The sequence below is a fragment of the Trachemys scripta genome, chromosome 5, assembly GCF_013100865.1.
Source record: "Trachemys scripta elegans isolate TJP31775 chromosome 5, CAS_Tse_1.0, whole genome shotgun sequence".
Classification (NCBI taxonomy): domain Eukaryota; kingdom Metazoa; phylum Chordata; order Testudines; family Emydidae; genus Trachemys; species Trachemys scripta.
Window position 1 is genome coordinate 116,104,018 of NC_048302.1, and position 23,373 is coordinate 116,127,390.

Genomic DNA, 23,373 nt, shown 5'->3' on the forward strand with positions numbered 1-23,373 from the left:
TATTAATGAACTGACAGACTTTATATGAGCTTGTATTGTCCAGGAGGGTGCTGGGCAGTACAGGATGCACATTTCTGGGGAAGGTCTGGGATTGGGAGTTTGCTGGTGTTGCCCTGCGCTGTAATTCGCGAGAAGAACATAAGAATGGCCATACTGGGTCAGACCAAGGGTCCATCCAGCCCAGCATCCTGTCTGCCGACAGTGGTCAATGCCAGGTGCCCCAGAGGTAGTGAACCTAACAGGCAGTGATCAAGTGATCTCTCTCCTGCCATCCATCTCCATCCTCTGACGGACAGAGGCTAGGGACACCATTCCTTACCCATCCTGGCTAATAGCCATTAATGGACTTAACCACCATGAATTTATCCAGTTCTCTTTTAAACCCTGTTATAGTCCTAGCCTTCACAACCTCCTCAGGCAAGGAGTTCCACAGGTTGACTGCGTGCAGTCTAAAGAAGAACTTCCTTTTATATATTTTTAACCTGCTGTCCATTAATTTCATTTGGTGGCCCCTAGTTCTTAAATTATGGGAACAAGTAAATAACTTTTCCTTATTCACTTTGTCCATACCACTCATGATTTTATATACCTCTATCATATCCCCCCTTAGTCTCCTCTTTTCCAAGCTGAAAAGTCCTAGCCTCTTTAATCTCTCTCATATGGGACCCGTTCCAAACCCCTAATCATTTTAGTTGTCCTTCTCTGAACTTTTTCTAATGCCAGTATACCTTTTTTGAGATGAGGAGACCACATCCGTACGCAGTATTCAAGATGTGGGTGTACCATGGATTTATATAAGGGCAGAAGCTGGCTAAAGAACTCACAGAATATAGCCTGGAGTGATTTACATGATGGAGGTACTCAGTACGTGATGGAGGCTGTGTAAGTGCAGACCAGGAGTGGTAATTCTCACAGCGAAGCCAGGTAAAAGGCACCCCAGGCTGGAGAATTGAGGGGACATAGCTGTCCATCTGTTCAGATTGTACCCTGGGTAATGTCACACTTGCATCCAAGAGCTTTAAAAGGACTAGCTCAGGAGCTCGCTGGACCTTTAATGTTGATTTTTCAATAGGTCTTGGAAGTTCCAGAAGATGGGAAGAAAAGCTAATGTTGTGCCAAGTTTTAAAGAGGGTAAATGGGGTGACCTAGGTCATTACAGGCCTGTCAGCATGATGTTGATCCTGGGCAAGATAATAGAGTGGCTGATAAGGGACTAAATTAATAAAAGAATTAAAGGTAGGTAATGTAATTAATACAAGTCAATGAGGGTTTATGGAAAATAGATCCTGTCAAACTTTGTTTTTTGATGAAATTATAAATTTGGTTGATTAAAGTAATAGTTTTGATGTAATGTACTTGGACTTCTGTAAGGCGTTTGACTTGGTGCTGCATGACACTTTGATTAATTGTATATTCTAATTTTTTTAATGTGACACTGGCTAATAGGTCTCAAAATGCAACTGTAAATGGGCAATTATCAAGCAGGTCTGTTTTCAATGGGGAGTTCTTGACCCTATGCTATTTAATATCTTTATCAGCAACCTGGAAGAAAACATAAAATCATCACTGATAAAAATTTGCAGATGATGCAAAAATTTGGGGGAGTGGTAACTAATGAAAAGGACAGGTCACTGATTGAGCGCAGTTTAGATTGGTTGGTAAACTGGGCACAAACAAACAATATATACTTGAATATGGCTAAATGTAAGTGTATACATCTGGGAACAAAGAAGTTGGGGGACTTTTTCCTGGGAAGAAGTGACTCTGAAAAAGTTTTGGGGTTGGTGGTTAATAACTAGCTGAACATAAGCATCCAGTGTAATGCTCGGGCCAAAAGAGCAAATTTAATCCTGGGATGCATAAACAGGGGAAGCTTGAGTAGGAGTAGAGAGGTTATTTTACCTAGGTATTTGGTAGTGGTGTGACCGCTTCTGGAGTTCTGCGTCTACAATTCAAGACGAATGTTGATAAATTGGAGAGGGTTCAGAGAAGAGCCATGAGAAAGATTAAAGGATTAGAAAACATGCCTTATAACAGTGGTTCTCAACCTTTCCAGATTACTGTACCTCTTTCAGGAGTGTGAAGCCTGAGCCTCACCACCCAGGGATCAAGCCCAATCCCAACTGCCTGGGGCTGAAGCATGTAACTTAGTTTCATGGGGCCCCCTGTGACGTGCAGCCCTTCTTACCACCCCCTAACACTGGCCCTGCACTTGCAACCACCCCAAAACTAGTCCTGCGACCCCCCCAACTTGAAAAACATTGAACTAGACAAGTTGCTGTACCCCTCAGAATACCTGTGTACCCCCATCAGTACATGTACCCCTGGTTATGAACCACTTCCTTATAGTGATAGACTTAAAGAGCTCAATCTATTTAGTTTAACAAAGAGGAGATAAGGGGTGACTTGAGTAGTCTGCAAATACCTACATGGGGACCAAAGATTTTCAATCTACCAAAGAAGGATGTAATAGCAGTTGCTGGAAGTTGAAGCTAGACAAATTCAGACTGGAAATAAGGCGTAAAAACGATGAGTAATTTACCATTGGAACAATTTACCAAGAGTCATGGTGGATTCTCCACTGACAATTTTAAAATCAAGATTGGATATTTTTATAAAAAATATGCTCTAGGAAGTATTGTTGGAAAGTTCTGTGTCTGTGCTATCCAGGAGGTACTCCTGACAGAATTCTGTGGCGATGCAGAGGTGCAGAATTCATATGGACCACATTTCTGTGCCCCCCACGCAGAAAAACACACAAGAAATCTGTGGGGGGATGCGTGTCTCTTCCCAGGCAGCACATCTGTTCCAGTGTGCCTGGACCAGCTTCAGAGATGAAAATCACTGCAGGAGGAGGCTCGGCGCAGGGGGCAGGACTAGCCAACAAGTCAGAGAGAGAGACTGTCCCTCTCTCTTGATACTGCGACTCCAGGGGCGTGGAGGAGGGTAGGTCTCTCTGTTATGCAGGAGGAAGGCTCTGTCCCCAAGGCAGAAGTGTAGCAGCCTGTCTGCCTAGTAAAATGTAACTTCTTGAGAATTGAAAAAACACTTAATTAAATATTAGTGTTATGTTACTGAAAATTGTTTTTAAGTTAAAGCAAATAGCTTTTGTAAAAAACCCACATTTTGCTAATGTTGCTGGTTAATTGATTTCATTCTCTGAGGCAGAAATGTAGCAACCTGTATGCATAGTAACATTGTTAATTATTCTGTTAACTGTTCCCATTCTCAGTCAATTCCCCCAGGAGCATAAAAACCTGTAGAAGTTTTAAGGCCCCTACATTGACAGAGTGATGTAAAGCCTTATGAATGACAGTAAGGGAATCAGCTAGGAAGATCTATGCACTTTCTCACTTTTTTCCTGTGCCAAAGTGGCACAGTGGGATTAGATTTTTTTTTTACTTACCCATTTAAAAAAAAAAAAAAAAAGACTTTTGAGGGCAAATAAACATTTACCACGCACTCAATAAAATGTCAGGACAATCCGAACCAAGCACTTCCCAAAGTACCTAGCTAGGTTCAGGACAATGATTAGCAAAACTGTATGACTTTGATGTGTATGTATGACGTTTGAAAGTCTGAGCCATTTAAAATGACATTCTACTTCCCTCACCCCACCCCCCCACCCCCGTTTGGTGTTCTGCAAAGTAATTTAAATGAAAATCCAGGATTATAACTAGAATGCAGGGTATTGGTTAACAAGTATTTGTAACTTAATTTTCATGTGTTTAGGACATGCTGAATAGTTATTGTGACTTTTTCCTGTATTGTAGTTTTAAATAACTTACCAAAACAATTGAAACTGGTGTGATTATATTGCATTATTTTGACAAATAAAATTTGCAGAATTTTTAGGCACAGAATCCCCCCAAGTGTAACAGGAGGTAAGAGGAGATGATCAGTGGTCCCTTTTGGCCTGAATCTATGAAGCTATGACATACTATGTAAATGTTGGGAAATACTAAGTGTAGTTTGTTCTTTGAGATAAAGTTCAGAGTCTCCTGTGGAGTTTTTACTTAATCTGTGTTGAAAGTACATTTTACTGTCATAAAGTTCTTCTAGTACAGGGGCGGGCAAACTTTTTGGCCTGAAGACCACATCGGGGTTCCAAAATTGTATGGAGGGCCAGTTAGGGGAGGCCGTGCCTCCCCAAACAGCCAGGTGTGGCCCAGCCCCTGCCCCCCTCCGCCCCCCCCCCCCTGCTCCTTGCCCCCCGACAGCCCCCCCCCCCCCCCGGGACTCCTGCCCCATCCTGTTCCCTGACGGCCCCCCTGGGATCCCTGCCCTATCCACGCCCTCCTGTCCCCTGACCCCCCCCGGATCCCCCACCCCTGATTGCCCCCCGCTACTCCATCCAACCCCTCCTCTCATTCCTGACTGCTCCCTTCTCCCCCCAGACCCGTGCCCCATCCAACCACCCCTTCTCCCTGACCACACCTGGAACCCCTGCCCTGACTGCCCCCCAATGCTCCCTGGGACCCCTGACCCCATTCAACCCCCCATTCCCCACCCTCTCACTGCCCTGACCCCTATCCACACCACCACCCCAAACTCCCCTGCCCTCTATCCAACCTCCCCGCTCCCTGCCCCCTTATCGCACAGCCTGGAGCGCTGGTGGCTGGTGGCACTACAACCACGCCTCCCAGAGCACCAGGACAGGCATCCGTGCCACCCGGCTAGAGCCAGCCACGCCACCGCGCGGCACAGAGCACCGGGTCAGGCCAGCTGTGCAGCTGCACTGCCAGGCAAGAGTTAGCAGCCCCGCCACCCAGAGCATTGGACCAGCGACAGGGCGAGCTGAGGCTGTGGGGGAAGGGGGAACAGTGTGGGAGGGCCGGGGGCTAACCTCCCCAGCCAGGAGCTCAGGGGCTGGGCAGGATGGTCCCGTGGGCTGCATGTGGCCCGTGGGCCGTAGTTTGCCCACCTCTGTTCTAGTAGGTCAGCTGATAAGTCTACTTCAGTTGCCTCCAGTTCTTTACATGCCTTTCCCAGAGAGTCGTCATTCAGTTTGGGAAATACATATTAGAAGCCACAGTTGTTTTGTGAAACCATTTTGAAAGTTTTTTGTTTTCGTTCCGGTGCAGAACAAAAATATGCTGTGAAATGGCAATGTAATCTTCCAGAGAGCTCTAGTTATCATCCTTGAATTTTATTTAGGCTAGGAAATGGTTCTTAAGTCAAACAGAGCCCTTGTTGTTCTAAGTATACTCTGTCATTAATCTTGCTGTGATGGTTGATGCTTTGTGTAGTGTTAAGCCTTGTTGCTCTTTGGTTTGGTATGTTGATTAGCTGGCCACTTCGTGCTAGTTAGTGTTCCTTATCAACTTAAATAGTTTGCATCCTATTGTTTTCCTTTTATCATTTTCAGTAACTTCTATTAGCTCTTCAGTTAATTAGCCGTAACAGTGATCTTGTTTATAAATAGAATCTGTGAAGACTAATAGGATGAAGTTGATCTAGTTTTTCAATAATATCAATGATATTTGCAGTTCTAAGAATAGCTTTTGGTTTTGCTCCTATACATCTTGTTTGAAAACAAAACAAAATTGAAAGGTCAGACTTTAAATTGTCATCTTGAATAGATGACCTACATGCTTTCTCTTTTTTTTTTTTTTTTTTTTTTATTTTTGATTCCATTTTATAGTAGACACTTGAAATGATGTTATTTCTGATCACTCTATCCCAGGGGTCGGCAACCTTTCAGAAGTGGTGTGCCGAGTCTTCATTTATTCACTCTAATTTAATTTAAGGTTTTGCGTGCCAGTCATGCATTTTAATGTTTTTAGAAGGTCTCTTTCTATACGTCTATAATATATAACTAAACTATTGTTGTATGTAAAGTAAATAAGGTTTCTAAAATGTTTAAGAAGCTTCATTTAAAATTAATTTAAAATGCAGAGCCCCCCGGACCGGTGGCCAGGACCTGGGCAGTGTGAGTGCCACTGAAAATCAGCGCGTGCCATAGGTTGCCTACCCCTGCTCTATCCTTACAACTTTCTTTTAATGTAGTTTTTTGTATGTTAATCCTTACTTGTATTACCATAGTGCCAAGGAGCCCTAGTCATGGACCAGGACTCCATTATGCTAGTTGCTATACAAATATAGAATTAAAAGGCTGTTTCCTGCCCCAAACAGCTTACAAACTCAAGTATAAGACAAGAGACATCAGGTGGCGGCGCTGAGATTAGATGCGGGGTGCACAGTGAGACAATATTATGATTGTGAAGTCAAACATTCAAAATTTAGGAAATGCCAAGTTTGCAATTGCCTCTACAACCTTAATTCTGCTTCTTTGTGCAGCGTCCTGTATTCTGAATAAGGAAGGTGTATTGTGGAAAAAGTAGCATGGAATTGTGTAACTAAAGACTATATTGTTATGTATTTGGATGGGCAACCTCAATGTTTTATAGTGCTAAGCAATCTAAAAGTAGTGTTACCAGCTGCCCCTTATTAATGTGCAGATAAGTGTTTAAACCAACATGCGACTTATTTTTTACTCCATAGCAGTACCTTTCAATTTCATCAGGTTTCCATCTCTGCCAAATGAACTCTTTGAAAGGTGAATTATTGATGAAAGAGTTTCTTGGTTGATGACAGTTCTGTTGAGTTGAAAACTCCTATATATTTCAACCTCAAAAAGAGCTGCATTATAGTCTGCTCTCACTAGATGAAACCACAAAGGTTTACCACAGGAAGACTATTGCCCACATGCTTTTCTCATCATGATTTTAGCTTTCAGTTTGGTCCTGTACACTTACGCCATTCATACCTGATGTAAAGTTTGAACTCCGGATATCCAGGTATCACATTGAAAGCTTTTCTATTTCAAATGCTCTGTTGCTTCAGATACTTTCTTGAATTCCTAATTAGCATTTCTGAATCATTGTTTAAAATTTATCCATTTATTGTGCGTGAGTTGCACAAGATTTATTTTCCAAGATAGTGACCACATGACACTCAGATGTTATGGTGATGGGGCCCATCTATGTACATAGATGATTAAATCCTCAATGTCATCAATACTATGTTTAGAATCTATCAAACTAAGACCAGCTAATACATTCTTAAACATCACTGGGGCAGTGGCGGATTAGCCAGTGGGCCAACTGGTGGGCCCCAGAAAAATGGGCATGCCCCCAACCTGCTCCGCCTGCCCTGCACTCCTGCCGGGGAGTGGGGTTGGAGCATGGGGGCTTCTGCCCACCCGGCGCTCCTACCGGGGAGCATGGGAAGCCCCTGTGCCCCGACTCCATTTCCCCGTCAGAAGCGGGAGGTGCGGTGGGGGGATGACTGCAGGCAGAAGGGGTGGGGAAGGGCTCCCACTTGCTCTGGCTCAGGGCCCCACAAAACCCTAATCCACCTTTGTATTATCTATTCTGTGGTAAACTATGTTTAAAGACATATTAATTAACTCATGTTAGCTAACATGTTTTGAAACACCATTTTTCCAGTTTAGACACAGCACTCTGTCTAGAGTAGAGTAGTTCTCCTGTCATTAGGTGACCTCTCCTGCCTTCTAATCAGTCCTGTTCTATCTACCTGTTTTTCCTGGGGGTCTAGTAGAATAATAACACCAAGGAAAGGAAGTTTAAGAGGGGAAGGAATTACTAGATTGTCTGAAACTGTTTTATATTTCTTTATTTAAATCTTTAATTCAAATACTATACAGACAATTTAAAAAAGATCTGTGTTGAAGCTTCAAAGCTACTTTTTGATTATGGACTGAGAGCAGCGTTCCCACTAACTTTTCCCACTCATGTGCAGAATGAATTTTATGTGCCTCAATATGGAGGTGATGTGTGACATGTGGTGGGGGTGTGGCCGAGAGGTTGGGAGGGTGAGGACTGTGGCTAGGGGTGTGAGCTCTGGCTGGGGCCAGGGATGAGGGGTTCAGGGCTAGGGCAGAGGATTGGGGTGCAGGGAGGTGAGGGCTCCGGCTAGGGGTGCGGGCTCTGGGGTGGGGCTGGGGATGAGGGTTCAGGGTGTGGGAGGGCCCTCAGGACTGGGGCAGAGGGTTGGTGTGCGGGGGGTGAGGGTTCTAGCTGGGGTCGTAGGCTCTGGGGTGAGGTTGGGGATGAGGGGCTTAGGGTGCAGGATGCCCCATGGCAGCTCCGCAACTGCAGGAGAGCATCTCTCCCCAAAGTGGCAGCTCCAGGGGCTTGGGCCGCGGGATAGGCACCTCTCCCCAACTGCGGCAGGTCTGGGCCAGGGGAGGGGCATTTCTCCCAGTGGCAGCCCTGAGCACCTGTGCAGCATTTAATAGGCTGCTGCGTGGCCGCGCAGCTTAGAGGAAACTTGGAAGATCAGAGAATTGGGATCTTTCAATCTAAGTAGACATCAAGTAAAAGTAGAGGATTAGATGTGATGTTCCTGACACTTTCAAAGTTTAAAAAAAGGCAGAAAAATCCAAAAATATTTCATGCTGCATTTATACCAGGTGAAGAAATAAAAAAGCATGACTCTCCTTTTTTTTTTTATTTTATAGACCACCTTTTAATTCAGATGTTTGCCGTGTTGTAGCCATGTTTGTCCCAGGATATAAGTCTGAGAGACACAAGGTAGGTGAGGTCATATCTTTTATTGGACCAACTTCTGGTGGTAGAAGGGACAAGCTTTTGAGCTACACGGTGCTCTGACACCCAGGTCACCTTCTCCAAACCTGTGTAGCTCGAAAGCTTGTCCCTTCCACCAACAGAAGTTGATCCAATAAAATGTATTTCTTCGCCTACCTTATTTTTTTTTCTTTGCATGCATAGGCATGGAATGGAAAGTAGTACATATATTTAGGAACAAGTTGACCAAGTTACACTTGTTATGGAAACCATAAAGCTAAATTTCCTGACTTCAGTGTGATTGATCTTACAATTTTAATGTCAAATTAATGGAATGGGGGATTTTTGGTAGAAGTGTTCCATTCCTTGGTTATTTGGAGTTCATTTTTAAAAACTAATTGCCATTTATATCTTGAGCCTGGACTCAGTGCTAGCCTAGGATGCCTGTGAAACAAATTCTGGTGAATAGTTTCTGCTACATTCACTCTCTAGAGAATACACAATAACAAAAATCTGAAAGATGAAAAGCATTGTGTTGTGAATTGCTAGCATTTAATGGAAGACCAATTACACCCTACCCATAGCTGCAATTTAATAATTGCACATTGGCTTTAGGTGTACATTGATTAAGAGATTTGAGGTACAGGATAGAAAGTGCTGAATGAATTTGAACATTGTCCTTTTTGCTTTCTAAAAACATACTGAATTTGCAGTTCATTACCAAATGCAGCAACATTTTGTTAAATTTTTCTTAACTCTTAAATATTTTCTGATTTCTTGTTTAGTTAGAGATTGTACTATCAGATGGACTTCAGTGCATTGATGTAATGAGATGCTGCCTGTAGAATAAAGATCTGCTCTTGTCCTCTCTTGTGTGCATTTTGTAAATTAAGGCATGACAGGAGGAAAAGGAGAGAACTGATTGGATGTGTTACATCTGCAGACGATTAACATGACTGCTGCAGCTTGCTTCCTCAGTGTTGGAGCATTCAACTGCAGACAGCTTTGATTGTGGAAGAGAAAGCAAGCAAGAGGGAGGAACATAGGATAGCCTTTTAAATTTTAATGGTATCTGATCTCTTTGATGCATGCATGTTCAGTGGTTTTTCTGTGGAATCAAGACAATGAAGGTCTTTAATTTTATATTATTGAATCAGCAAGGCCTTAAATGATGTAAGGTGAAATGGGGTTCCAGTGTAACTGTCTCTGAAGAACTGGGCTTTCATGGTGAGTGAATGTATCAGACATGATGCTCGGAATGTATGCAACATCTTAAGCAGTATATTAAAATAGTAAATTATTTGCAGCACCACCACGGAGAATGGGAAGCTGTTACTGTGCTGATTACTAGTAAAAACAAAATAGGCTAGAGAGTAGCTTTCAAATGTATAGTTAAAAATGTAAACCTTAAGATAATCTCTTGTAGATATTAAAATCCTTTTTAAAAATATGTAAAATCAACTTCTCAAAAGGAGAATATTTTCTCTTTGTGCAGAGCAAGGTTGTTTCAACATGAAATACGTTGAGGTACTATATCTTCATGAAGGTGGTGATTAAGGAGAGTATACCACTGCTAAATGAAAAATAAATCAGGCTGTTTTGTTCCTTTAGCAAGATTAAAAACAGATGTTGGGTACATTTAGTCTTTAACTCAGTAGCTTTCGAAATAAACACACAATATAAATAATTTCCAGAACCCTTATGCATCATGCTTCAAAATCTTTATTGGTAATGAGGTGTAAAGCAAGCAAAATGTGTGCATGTTATTGTTTAACTATTTTTGTCATGTCACTTAAAATTTTAAAGTAGACCTGCTGTCACAGCATATACCTTAAAAGTTTTATTTGGAGAGTTAAGTCTCAAATGGTTGTTTCATCCTATATGAGTTGCACATGTATATCTATTACTATATTGGTTTAATATCTCTTAATCTGTATATATTTATAAACAAGCAAGAGTAATGAAACTTATTTTAAGAGCTGTTCAGCAATTCAAGAGGTGTTTGCTAGCTACAGTATGTCTGCATGTACAGATCTTGCTACACTCTCAATCAGCAAATATTCTTAATGTGAATTTGCGTAGAGTTCAGAATCTACTTCATAGCTGTATCTTCAGAGACTGCATCCTCTGTTCATTAACGTGAGGATTATTTAAAAGCTGTTGTCTTCTGATTTTTTTAATAACATAACAAAAATATTTTGAAATGAGTTGTGAATATTGACTGTCAAATATTGTCATTTTTACTCCTTTTTGGATTTTGCTTGAAAGGGTAAAAATACTATTGACAATTCATACAGCTTGTTTTATAAAATGTGCCACTCCCATTTTAGGAGCATGCTGATGATGGTACAAGTTCACTGGTCTCTTTTACTCTGTAGTATTCAGTAAAACATCCAAAGACATTTGCTAAAATATAGAGGAGGAGGATTTGGGCTTTAGAGGGGGTGGAATAATAGTATCTCTTAATGAGCCAGCATCTTAAATAACCACAACGAAGTAACCTCTAAAATTTGTTGGTATTTCAATATCCTATTTATATAGTAACTGTGTGTGTGTGTGTGTGTGTGTGTGTGTGTGTGTGTGTGGTGGAAAAGATGTTGGGCTGGAAAAAATGGGTCTTGTGTGAATGAAGTATTTTCAAAATCTGTTCTTCTATACAGAAAACAAAATCCCCACTCCAGAACATTGTGTGAAGTCCCTTAAACCTCCCAGAAACAGCTCTGTTTTTCAGTCACTCTTCAGCTGAATGAAACTCTTTCTAAAACATGTCTTTTCACAAATTCCATAAAGCAGGTCACTTAATTCTCATTCCTTTTTTAAAATTGTGTTGGTTTTTTTTTAAAAGTCGGTCTTCTGTGTATGCTTTAGGAAGAGCAATATATAATGAGTTCCATACATCATCTTCAATTTCTTTTTAACTTAATTTAATGTGCTTTCTATTAGTAATAATCCAAACAATTAAAATGTTGTTGTAAATTTAGGAACAAGGATCAGTTGGCCATTGGAAGCAGTAATACGTGTTAATGTTTGATTAAGTTAATTTTCAAAAACAACTAATTTTGTCATATAAGAATAAAATGCAGGCTTGTAATTGATAGAGAGAAATTGGGAGAGGGAGTGGAGTTTAACTGTAACAGCTTCATTCAACTGAGTAAAACTGATGTACTCCAGATTTATGATAGTGTAATTGAGGACATGTTTTGGCATTGTGCCTTTTAATGCATTTCTATCTCAGTTATGATCAGTAGTTTTCCAGGGGGTTGTTAAAATTTTAAGCACAGCAACTTTATTTTATCTTTGAGTTTCCAAGTACGTAATCTGTTAGTCTCTCCACCCTTGGCACATTTCTTTGTACCTCTTCTCTACACTCTGGATATAGTTTTGCATAGAGAAGAGCTTAGTCAGTACAAACTAAATAGCCAATACATAAATACTGTTCATGATAGTTTAAATCTACTCTTTGGAAGTCAAACTAATACAACAGTGGTATTTAACATATTGGAAATTAACCTCATGATAGCACCATGATTTTTCAGATGTATCATAGAGTGCTCTCTTTTCATTCATATTGCTGTGGAAACATGACACTCGTTCTTTGGGGAGAGAGAGAGAGAGAGAGAGAGAGTACAAATACTTCTGTATCCACTGCAGTTGATGGAAACCCTCAGGCTTTGGGGGCAGAAACCACCTTTGAGAAGGGAATTAGGAATAAAGTTTCCATATACACAGGTTAAGGAATAACTGCTTATTGCGGAGTATCTTGCATCCTTCTCTGAAGCATGTGGTATTGGTAATCTTTAGACTATGGGTCTAACCTAATATGGCAATTTGTGTTCCTAAATCAGGAAAATTGGGGATTCCTCTAACTTTGGCCTAACAGCTCCACAGTCCTACAGTGTCCTGTCTTCTCTATCGGTGGTTTCCAAATGCTTCTTTTCTCCCCCCACTTCTCATATTACTTTAAAATGTCAGATACTAGGTCCAGATTACATGTAATAATTATATAACTTTTTTTTCTATGATTTAGCATGGCAGAAGCATGAAGGAATAAGGGATTGGGAGTTTGGGAGAAGACCTTTGGCCTTCCCTCTTGGTGCAAATATTAATGGTTATACACACGGCTGAGGCAGAATGTTAAAAATGTTTGTTTCTAGTGTGTTGCAGCTGTCTGCTATGGCAGACCATTAGCAGAGATGTTGCAGTTTTCTATTAATGTGGTCTGTAGTGTGTAAATGGAGCTAAAACAGACTGTCACATTATTCTGCATCTGTTTCAGCAGAGAAAGCAAAGATGCTGCGTTTTTTAAAAAAGTACTTTTCATGCCATTCAGTAAATTAGGTACCTACTTTGGAAATCCTGAATGACCAAGCCTGCTTCAGTTGTACTAGGGTCTTTTAAAAATACTTCCTTAGTGGTTTTCTATATAGTTTACATGGTGGTTTAAAATAAATAAATCAGCCTCTCAGTATTCTTTGGAAGAAGTTTTCATCAATGAGAATGTAGAAGAGTCTCATGGATGCACCCACAAATTACTTGTTTATAGCACTCAGATTTTGCAGACAGTGTTGCATTTGTGAGGTGGCAGACTATATGATAAGAATTTAACACATTAAGTATTTGTAATTTTGACTTTTTTTCCCTCATAGACCAAATACGAACACTTTAAAATTAGCTTTATTTGTAGAATACCATCATTGGTGATATGCCTAACTCACTGGTTCACATGCCATAGTAGGGTGGAACATGAGTTGGTTTATCAGAATAAGGATCCATTAAAACTACATTTAAAAAAAATATTAAAGGTGGTTTGAGTTTTAGACATTGCACTATGCTGGGTCTTAAAGTTTAGAACCTTAGGCCTAATGTAAATAATATTTCAAAATGAAATAAGCAATAAATAGGTTTTCTGTTTAGCCACAATTAAAGTATTTCCTCTTCATTCCGCTTGGATATATTTACAAATGGTTTGAGTAGGAGAAATAGTTTAGAGTCAGATATAAAGACAAAGTGTTTATTGCTTTAAAGAATTTTGGTTTGGAAGTCTGCAGTCATGAAATAGTGATTTTTCTGCACTTCATCAATAGATCAAATCTTAAAGATGAGTGTAAAATGTTTAGCATATTCAAGTATCACTCTTAGCAGCAGCTCATAGACAATCTTCAACTTGAGTTTTTAAAATATTACTTGTAGAAGTGAATTTAGACTAACTTTTTAAAAATGAAGGGAATTAGACCATTACTCAATACAATTTTGTGTTGTCTTCACTTTGGGGGATTACTATTGACTTTGATTCAAGACATTTTTTTAAATGATAATTGGAGTTTGATTATGAATTGTACAGAAAGGTTTCATAAGTTTTCCGGAAAGTGTTCTCATCTTGCATGTTTCTGTAGTTGTTGCGATACAGTGCACAGCTTTGATATTCTCCATCAGTGTAACCAATTATATTCTTTTTGTGCAGGAATATGAAGAAAAAACTGGACGAGCTCACAAGCCACTCTCTCCTAAACAGAATGTGAGGAAAAATCTTGACTTTGAACCCCTCTCCACCACAGCGCTTATTCTAGAAGACAGGCCAGCGTAAGTTCTGCATATTACCATAGTAGAGGCCTCTTAAACTTAGGATGGAAAAACCTTTCTCACTGTGCATATTTTATGACTATAAATTATTTAAGCAGATGAGTTGTTGGGGTTTTTTTTTTTTTTTTTTTTTTTTTTTTAAACCCAAACTTCCAAACTACTGAATAAATGAATGGCATATTTCTAAGGCATATTAATAAAATCTACTGTAAGTTTCAATCTTTTTGTATAAAAAAAAAGAACTAATTACTGTCTAACACTGGTGGTGGTGGTGGTTTTAAAAAAAAAAAAATTAATTAGCTTACAAACATGAATGGCTAAGTAGTTCATCTTTAACGTAACCCAAGAATAAAAAATTAACAAGCACTTGCTGAAGAATCTGAGGGTAGCAAGGGTAATGTGTCCCTGGCACAGTAGATGTCCAATCCTCATAAATAATGAAGCAGTGTACCAGAGAATGCTCTGTGGTGGGTTCAGTGTCACAGTATGAAGGATGTCAGGCACTTGATAGGTTGGCTTATCCTCTTATTTTACGCAGAAGTATTCTTATACAACCAAGCCCATATCAGACTTCTTGGAAAGAACTGTATTGTGGTTTCTCTCTTACTTCTACATATGCTTTTTTGGAGAATTTATGCTGAATGTCTGGCTTTACTGCATGCAGAAACAGATTAAAAAAAACCTAAATCACCATGGCAGGCTGAATTTTAAATAGTCTATTTAAAGTAGTTGTGTGTGCAGTTTAAAGATAAGAGTAAATGAAAACAAAACCTGATGTAGACTAATATATTACATATTTTTCACAAGTGCATTTCCACTGTTTAATGACAGTGAAAATAGCTCTTATCAAATTGTCTACCAATATATCGTGTTAGTTACTTGGGGCACATCTATACTACCCTCTGGATCAGTGGGTAGTGTTCGATGTATCGGAGATCAATTTATTGCGTCTCATCTGGACGCGATAAATCGATCCCTGAATCGACGCCCCATACTCCACCTCGACAGGAGGAGTTAAGCGTAGTTGACGGGGGAACCATGGCAGTCGACTTGCCGCCTTGAGGACGGCAAGGTAAGTCGAACTAAGATACTTCGACTTCAGCTACGCGAATAACATCGCTGAAGTTGCATATCTTAGTTCGAACCCCCCTGCTAGTGTAACCCTTAGCTTATAAAGCTGTCTGGCTGTGATGGGGCTAAAGCACGTAGTATTTTTCTTGCACATACAGAACAGTGGTCAAGTCTTTTATTAAGTGCTAGGTATATGTGTTCAATCATAAAATATGTTATATGTTAACGTGGCGACTCCTATATAGTGTTGGGGCAGGACTGTTCATTCAATGAAAACAAACTGATACTCATCCCTTCAGATGCCTGATATAGAGCTATCAACCTAGACAGGGCTTCCAGATCCACTCTGCTGGCCGTTGCATTCGCACCATTAGCAATTGTGGCCCAGGGACCAATGATACCCATTATGGGGTCTGCCTCCATACCCCAACCGCCCAGCCCATCATCCTTTTTGGGCCTCTGGGCTCCATACTTCTGGGCACCTGAATATGAGGACCCTATTTTCCACACCAAGCAGTGGTTACCACCAGATGGAGAACTGCAGTCCCCACAGGAGCAGTGGATGGAGGATTGACCATAACTGCTGGTGCTACCAGACTCACCAGTATCACTCTCTTCATTCTGTCCCAATGAGGCAGTATTATCAGCCTTTCCCTCACCCACAGATAATTTTCAACAGTACCAGACCCTTCTTGGGAGAATCACAGACTCTCCAGATTTCACTGAAAGAGGTCGAGGATGCAGCCCACACGTTCCCGGACATCATCTAGGATATGGTTCCTTCTAAAGTGGCACCCCCAATTAATGAGGTTGTCATGGAACCTGCCAGAGTGAACTGGCACATTGCTGCTACCTGTGCCCAGATGCCAAAGAAGGCTGAAAAATGCCTCTGTATTCTCCCTAAGGGAGCGGAATTCCTGTTTTCAGACCCTAATCCCAATCCCCTGGTCGTCCAGGTTGTTATAGAAGAACTCAACTACACCAGTCCAAATCCACTACAGCCAAAGGACTTGACCTCTTTGGAAGGAAGATGTTTTTTTTTCAGCTAGCTTAGCATTCTGAATGGCGAATTACCATGCTTTTTGTTGTTCAAGTGTGACTTTTTTTGAATTACAACTAGCTGTCAGCGTTAAAGAACAAACACCCTCAGGATTGCAGGCTTCGGTTCTGGTTATCCGGGTTAACCAGTTACAGAATCTTCCCTCCAGGCATCCCTTGACACAGTGTCACTCCAATGACTACCTCAGTAGTCATGAGACGGACTTTGTTCCTGTAGACCTTGTGGTTCCCCTGAGGAATCCAAATCACCATGGAGGAATTTCCCTTTGAGGATTGCCACTCTGAGCTATCTTACCACTCTAAGGATGTTTATACTTTGCCATCCCTGAAGCAAATACTTCAGGCCTCTTCTCTCTCAACATTGACCACTGCCTTCATACTTCCCCCAAGAAATTAGAGGCACCCTGCATCACCATCCTTCACTTTGCCACCTCTTCAAAAGTCAGCTGAGGTTCAACAACCAGTCTCCACAATGCCTGCTACCACGCCCTGCAGTGACTGCCCGGCCCATTTTCTTCCGATGTGGTGCACTATTACAATGGACAAATGGGTCCTGGATGTTGTATCAAATGGCTACCAGCTAGATTCGCTTCTCTCCCAGTTCTCTGACCCATCTTTCTTCAAGGACCTCTCCCATAAGAGAATTCTCAAACAGGAGGTTGACTTCCTCCCTCAGTTGGGAACAATAGAGCCAATACCATTCCCTCATGTAGGAAAGAACTTTTTCTCAAGGAACTTTAACTTGGCCTTTAATACCCTCCCTCTACTCATGTGACTGGTTTATGGCCCTTGATTTGAAAGATGCATATTTTCATTTGGATATTCCCCCTGCTATCAGAAGTTTTCTGCTCTTCACAGTGGGCCAAGAGCACTTTCAATGCAAGGTACTCCTCTTCAGCTTCTTGATGGCCCCAAGGGTGTTTATGAAAGTTCTTGCAGTGGTGGCCGCTTCTCTTTGTAGACAAGGAAGACTGATATTTCCTGGGTGATTGGCTGCTCATGGATCAGTCATGCCAATAGGTACAAGCAACAACCATCACTGCACTCCCAACTATTTCTTTCATTAGAACTCCAAGTAAATTTAGACAAGTTCATGTTGACACGCACACAAAACACAGTATTAATTGGGGTGGAATTCAGTCACAGGAAGGGCCTATTTACCTCACAACCGATTCCTCCCCATGAGGGATCTCCTCAACCAGCTTCACCTTAGCCTTCACTCTTCAGCCCAATCCTGCCTCATCCTTTTAGGCCACATGACTCGGTGTACTGTGTCACTCCATTTGCATGACTGCAACTAAAGTGCCTTCAAATCTGGTTGTGGACAACCTATCCCCCAAATAACATGTAGGATTGGGGGGGGGGAGGGCTGGCTCTTTCTTCTTGCAGCACTTACAAAGACACTCATCATGGATGCCTTCCTGCTAGGATGCAGAGCACATCTTGATGACCAGACAGCCCAAGGCTCCTGGTCCCTTCAGGAATCCAGACTACATATCAACCTTTCAAGTTTTGAGCAGTTTCGGAATGGCTTGCAGGCTTCGTACCCATCATTCAGTCCATACACATTTGGACAACCACCTATCTATTATATAAACAAGAAGGAAAGAGCAAGATTCTCCCCCACCCCCCAAAAAGGTAGTCCACCTCTGGAATTTGTGCATCAAGCACAGAATCATACTCTCAGAAGTACACATCCCAGGGGTGATGAATTCCCTGGCAGACAGCCTCAGCAGGCATTTACACATGGACCAGATATGGGAACGCCACCGATCAACAGCACATCTTTCAACAATGTTGGCAGGGTGGGGGTGGTCATGTTTTGGATATCGCAACACAGCCTAACAAAGTGCCTGGCTTACTACTTCCCCAGGCATCTAAGGCCTCAGCTCCAGAGGGGATGCCTTCCTGGTGCAGTGGTGAGAATCACTGGTGTATGATTTTCTTGCCATAACTCTACTTCCTTGGTAATCAGGTAGAGGGCTACTCAAGCTTTAATCATCCTACTAATACAAAGTTACTGAAGGGCGTCATAAGGACATTTCTTCTCTCTCTCTCTTCCCCCCCCCCCCCCCCCCCAGCTCTGAAACCAGTCCTTGTCTGAATCTGAACCTTGTCTTCTCTGTTCTCATGAGGCCACCGTTCAAACTTTTGGCCTTCTATTCCCCCCCCCTTGTACCTTTCTTTGAAAGTTGCCTTGTTGACAGAAGTTGCCTTTGCTAGAAGGGTTGGGGAGCTTGGGGGTCCTTGTGGTGGACCTGCCTTGTGAAAAACTGTATATAAGGACAAGATTTCTTTGAAGCTACATCCAGAGTTCGTACCTGAAGTGGCCTTCTGAGTTCCACCCTAACCAGACTGTTCACCTTCTAGTGTTTTACGCTAAGCTTCACCACAGCATGGAGAAGACAAGACTCCATTCCTTGGACATGCATAGGACTCCAGCCTTCTACCTGCACAGAACAGCACCCGTTCAGAAGTCCCCAAGGGTGTTCGTGGCTATTGCTGAAAGAATGAAGGGGAAAGTATTTTTCCCCCCAAAGACTCTCTAAAAGGATTTTCTCCTACAGCATCCTTTGCTATGATCATATGAAAGCCCCTTCTCCTCAAACCATCAGGGCCCATTCTATGAGCACCCCAGTGGCTTCAGTAGCCTCCATACAGGGAATCACCGTTTCAGAAATATACAGAGCAGCTACTTGGGGATGAATATGCACCTTCACCAGGAATTATGCTCTGGTCCAAGCTTTGTCTGTGGACATCTCCTTTGGTTCAGTGATCCTCCTCATTATGGTACTGTTACCTGGGGTTTCCTAAACCCAGAATGCTTGGTAATTTTACTCTCTGCAAGGCAGTGTTAGGAAATAAATCAGTAGAGACCCAGCACCTCCGTCTGCTAGATGGTTGGTATAAATCGCACAAAGTCAAGTGCTTTCACTTAAAGCCTTTATTTTATTAGTCTCCTGCACTCTCACAGGAATGCCTTCACTCGAAGCTGCTGCTTTATTTAGTCTCAAGCACATACAAATACAATACGTTATAGAGCACCCCCAAACAATAGTTACCCATGGTTTGGAGGGGTCTTGAATTGTCAAATGACAAGGCTCAAGTGGTCAGCTATCTGCCTGTCACTGGGGATTCCAAGTCACATTCAGATAGTCAAATCCAAATTCCTCAGACCTGTCTACTCCCTTTGTTAGTAACTGCTACAATCACATCAACATGTCAATCAAAGAAAAACAATCAAGCAAGCATTTTTAAGCTGTTAGTTATACAGATGTGGTTTTGCAGAGTCTGCAGTCTCATGAGTCCCGACACACACAAACCAGAAGTCAAATATAGAGAGACTTTCTGTTTTTCACAGATGCTTACCCCAGCGTATCAGGAAGGGCGCAGAGTTAGGCTCGCTCCTTGTGATTGCTTCCCCCTCCCTCCTAACTTTGCCTTAGTTAAGCTAAGTTCCTACAAAGGCCTTACAGGTGTTTTGAGCAATAAGCAAAATAATTGATATTTCAGTACTGTCAGTGGCCTAGGCATTCTGTTGTGTTGCCATTGTCTCCCCTGACAGTACAGCATACTTCCTTGCTTCCTCTTTCTCAAAGAGCACAGCCTGGGGGTCATCTGTATTCCCCTTCCAAGGCCTACTTCAGGGAGTGGGGAAGTTGAAGACGAAAAACTCTTAAATGTAAACTTGCTGTTAATGTTTTCTTTGGATCCCTCTACTTTTAACATCCTCAGAAGGCACAAACCTTAATCATGGCACACGTTGTATGGCTAATACCTGAGGCATAGGTTAAGTGAGAAGATCCTCCCCCCAAAAAAATTTAAATGGGATTATTTGGCAATTCAGTGAACCCTGTGTACTCCCTCTCTTCCCTGTTTTCCCTTTCAACCATTATGCAACTTATAGAGCTACAGCATCACCTGTAAGAAAGCAAGGCATTAAGAAGACAGGAAGTGACTTATGTAGAATAACCTATTACCTTTGTAGTTTCATATACATGGTTAAAGATACATGGCTGCACGAAAACTCATCTTAGCCATTCCTATAACAACCTTGACTCTTAGCCACAAGACACATATTATGAATGCTTTTAGTTTATATACATCACAAATATAATAATTATGGAATTAATGACTTAGATGTTCAAACATATCTATGTTGATGTGTATGTTGAGAGTGGATAGCTGTCTTCTGAGCAAGAGTTGTTAAAGGAATGTGTAAGGTGAATTAGAGACCAGATGAGTGAGGTAATATTGTCACATGTCAGTATTAACTAAATGTATAAACTGTAAAGGATAATAGAATACATACAAACTTATTAGTCACTTCCTGTCTTAATACTTGGATAATGCTGTAGTATATTTTGTATAATGGTTTATGTTAATTACTTCAGCAGCATTAACTCTAAGTTAATAAAGATCTTTGTATGACCATGTGCTTTTGTGCAGTGAGAATATAATCCAGGCTTTTAGTAATTGAACTAACACCAAATTGTTGGCCTAGGGTTCAGTGATTAGCTAGTAGTGGTGGGGAACAAGGGACCCTTGCAACTGGAGGAGTGAGGAGAGGAATTAGGGACAGAGTTTTGAAATAGGGAGGAAGGTCTCTGAGAGCAGAAGGGAGAGAGTTAGTTAGAATTGGGAGATGTGACTGCACAGGTAAAGGAGGGGATGTGGGTGGAGTCTGTGTACTGACAGGTTTCAGAGTAGCAGCCGTGTTAGTCTGTATCCTCAAAAAGAACTGGAGTATCCGAAGAAGTGGGTTGTAGCCCACGAAAGCTTATGCGCTAATAAATGTTAGTTTCTAAGGTGCCACAAGTACTCCTGTTCTTTCTGTGTACTGAGGATCTGTGACAGGAAGAAAGAAGGTTGATAGAATGAAAATTTTGCATCCTTGACAAGTAGCTGTAGAAAATACTCTGATTCAGTTTAGCAGCCTTAAACACGTAAACTGGATAAGCATTAGTATATTCTATTGGCTTGCGAAAATTATTCAGTGTGTTCACTGAAGAGTGCTCAAATTACAAAACAAAAGGAAATTACTTAGCATTTTTTCTGTGTAGAATGATTGTATGCTGTCAGTGTTCTTTCCTTATCTTTTGTTGTCATTTGTGGAAAAATCTCCCCAAAAAACTGACAAGTTGCAGTATTATGCTTCTGCCTTACTTTGCCCAGAGATTTTAAAGTTATGCATGCCAAACTAAAATTACATTTTTTTAATCAAGGAACCTCCCTGCAAAACCAGCAGAAGAAGCACAGAAACATAGACAACAGTACGAAGAAATGGTGGTGCAAGCAAAAAAAAGAGGTGATGGGTTTACTCTTACATCAGGAAATGTAAAGGGATGTTAAATCTAAAAATATACTTGCCTCAATATCTGCCCTTTTAATAGGACAAACAGATTCAGTGCTGCCCCTTATAGAAAGTACAATCCAGGAAAATGGGCAAAGGTAGTTTTAAATGATCCTTTCGCTACTCAGGTTCTAGGTCAGTTTGTGGGCTGATGGAGCATGACATAAATCAGGGGTTGGCAACGTTCGGCATGCGGCTCGCCAGGGTAACCACCCTGGCGGGCCGGGCCAGTTTTATTTACCTGCTGACGTGGCAGGTTCGGCCGATCGCGGCCCCCACTGGCCGTGGTTCGCCATCCCGGGCCAATGGGAGCGGCAAGAAGCCGTGGCCAGCACATCGCTCACCCGCGCCGCTTCTCACCGCCCCCATTGGCCCGGGATGGCGAACCGCAGCCAGTGGGGGCCGTGATCGGCCGAACCTGCCACGTCAGCAGGTAAATAAAACTGGCCCGGCCCGCCAGGGTGGTTACCCTGGCGAGCCGCATGCCGAACGTTGCCAACCCCTGACATAAATTAAAGGCTTATTTTATTTATTTTAAATTATAGGCTGCTCTAATTTACAGTGGCCTTAACTGGGCTGCCTGTGGCCTGTTCCTCAGTACAGCATCTCCAAATGGCTGTGGAGATTACCATTAGGCCAGTGGCTGCAAGGGGAGAAGTATACAGCCTCTGCTGAGCTGGGGGAATTATCCACCAGCCAGTTGTGGTGCTTTTGCAGCCCCTCAGTCTAGAGGAATCCAGACACTTTTCCCCAGATGGTCTATCAAAAAAGAAGCTAAAATCCTCCAAAGAAGAGCTAAAGTTGTGTGACAGTTACTAATTCCATGATTCCACAAACCCACTGAAAAATCGTTGGCCATTGTATTTAATTGCTTTCTAATACTGAACTATATTGAAATGCATCCCTCAGGTGGGATATTTTAAATGGGATCTTATTGGATGAGTGCAGGGTTCTTCGTCAGTACATGTCAGAAAAAACATCCCATGGCTTAAATACTCTGAGGGGAATCTTTACAAAAACACTGCACTTTTTTGATTTTTGTGTTGTAATCTCTGTCCTCTTCACTGACATGGGTATATGTTCCCCAGGCTCTGCTAGTGGTTTTCCTTATCTGCAGTTGTTTGGTAGTGGAAATACCTCAGCCTCTCCCCTGCTGTGTTGTGAACTCGAGGTGGAGCTGGCACTGTGAATAGTGGATTCACTCTGCCATGCAGACTCCAAGTCTGACTGCCCACCACCATTTCCCAATGCAGGGAAGCAAACAGAGTATGGTAACAATGGACAGCCTGAGACTGGGTCTTCTGAGTATTTGTTCATGTCCAAGACCTTGGAGATGATGTCCAGCCTGCTGGACAGCATGCCTAGGACCACATGTAGTGATGTGAACCAAGTATCTGCTTGGTGCCTGCTCTAATCCTCTACTGAAAGTATTTACTGTAGGGGTTTTGAGTGTCTTTTGCCTAACAGTAAATATAATCTTCCCTTTGTTCGTGCAGCACCATGTCACTGTATCCGTTTCTCAGGTACCAATCCCAGGTAGTGCTGCCTCTCTCCTCTCTCTGCTTGTGCTGTAGGCAGTTTTTGCCCCTTGAGCACAAGTATGCCATCCAGGCTATGCTTATTGGACAGCACTCCTACACTGTGTATAGGGCCAAAGAAATGTTCATCTCCAGCTAAAGATTGAGGCTCACCTTCATTTCTCTCTACAGCCATTCCAACTCCATTTCTTCTCTGCAGCCCTGATAACTATATTACTTT

At 41.9% G+C, this 23,373-nt stretch overlaps 1 protein-coding gene across 4 annotated transcripts in view; it reads left to right on the forward strand.

The window, feature by feature from the left end:
* TBC1D14 (TBC1 domain family member 14) overlaps positions 1-23,373 on the forward strand; it is a 104,109-nt gene that overhangs the window by 53,886 nt on the left and 26,850 nt on the right. For 3 of the 4 annotated variants that reach the window (XM_034771813.1, XM_034771815.1, XM_034771814.1), the window contains exons 4-5: positions 14,014-14,132; positions 21,488-21,570. In XM_034771813.1, the coding sequence (XP_034627704.1) occupies positions 14,014-14,132; positions 21,488-21,570 (202 nt within the window). Of the gene's footprint in view, positions 1-9,537; positions 9,780-14,013; positions 14,133-21,487; positions 21,571-23,373 lie in introns of those variants that run through there. The other variant, XM_034771816.1, reaches the window with a different exon arrangement.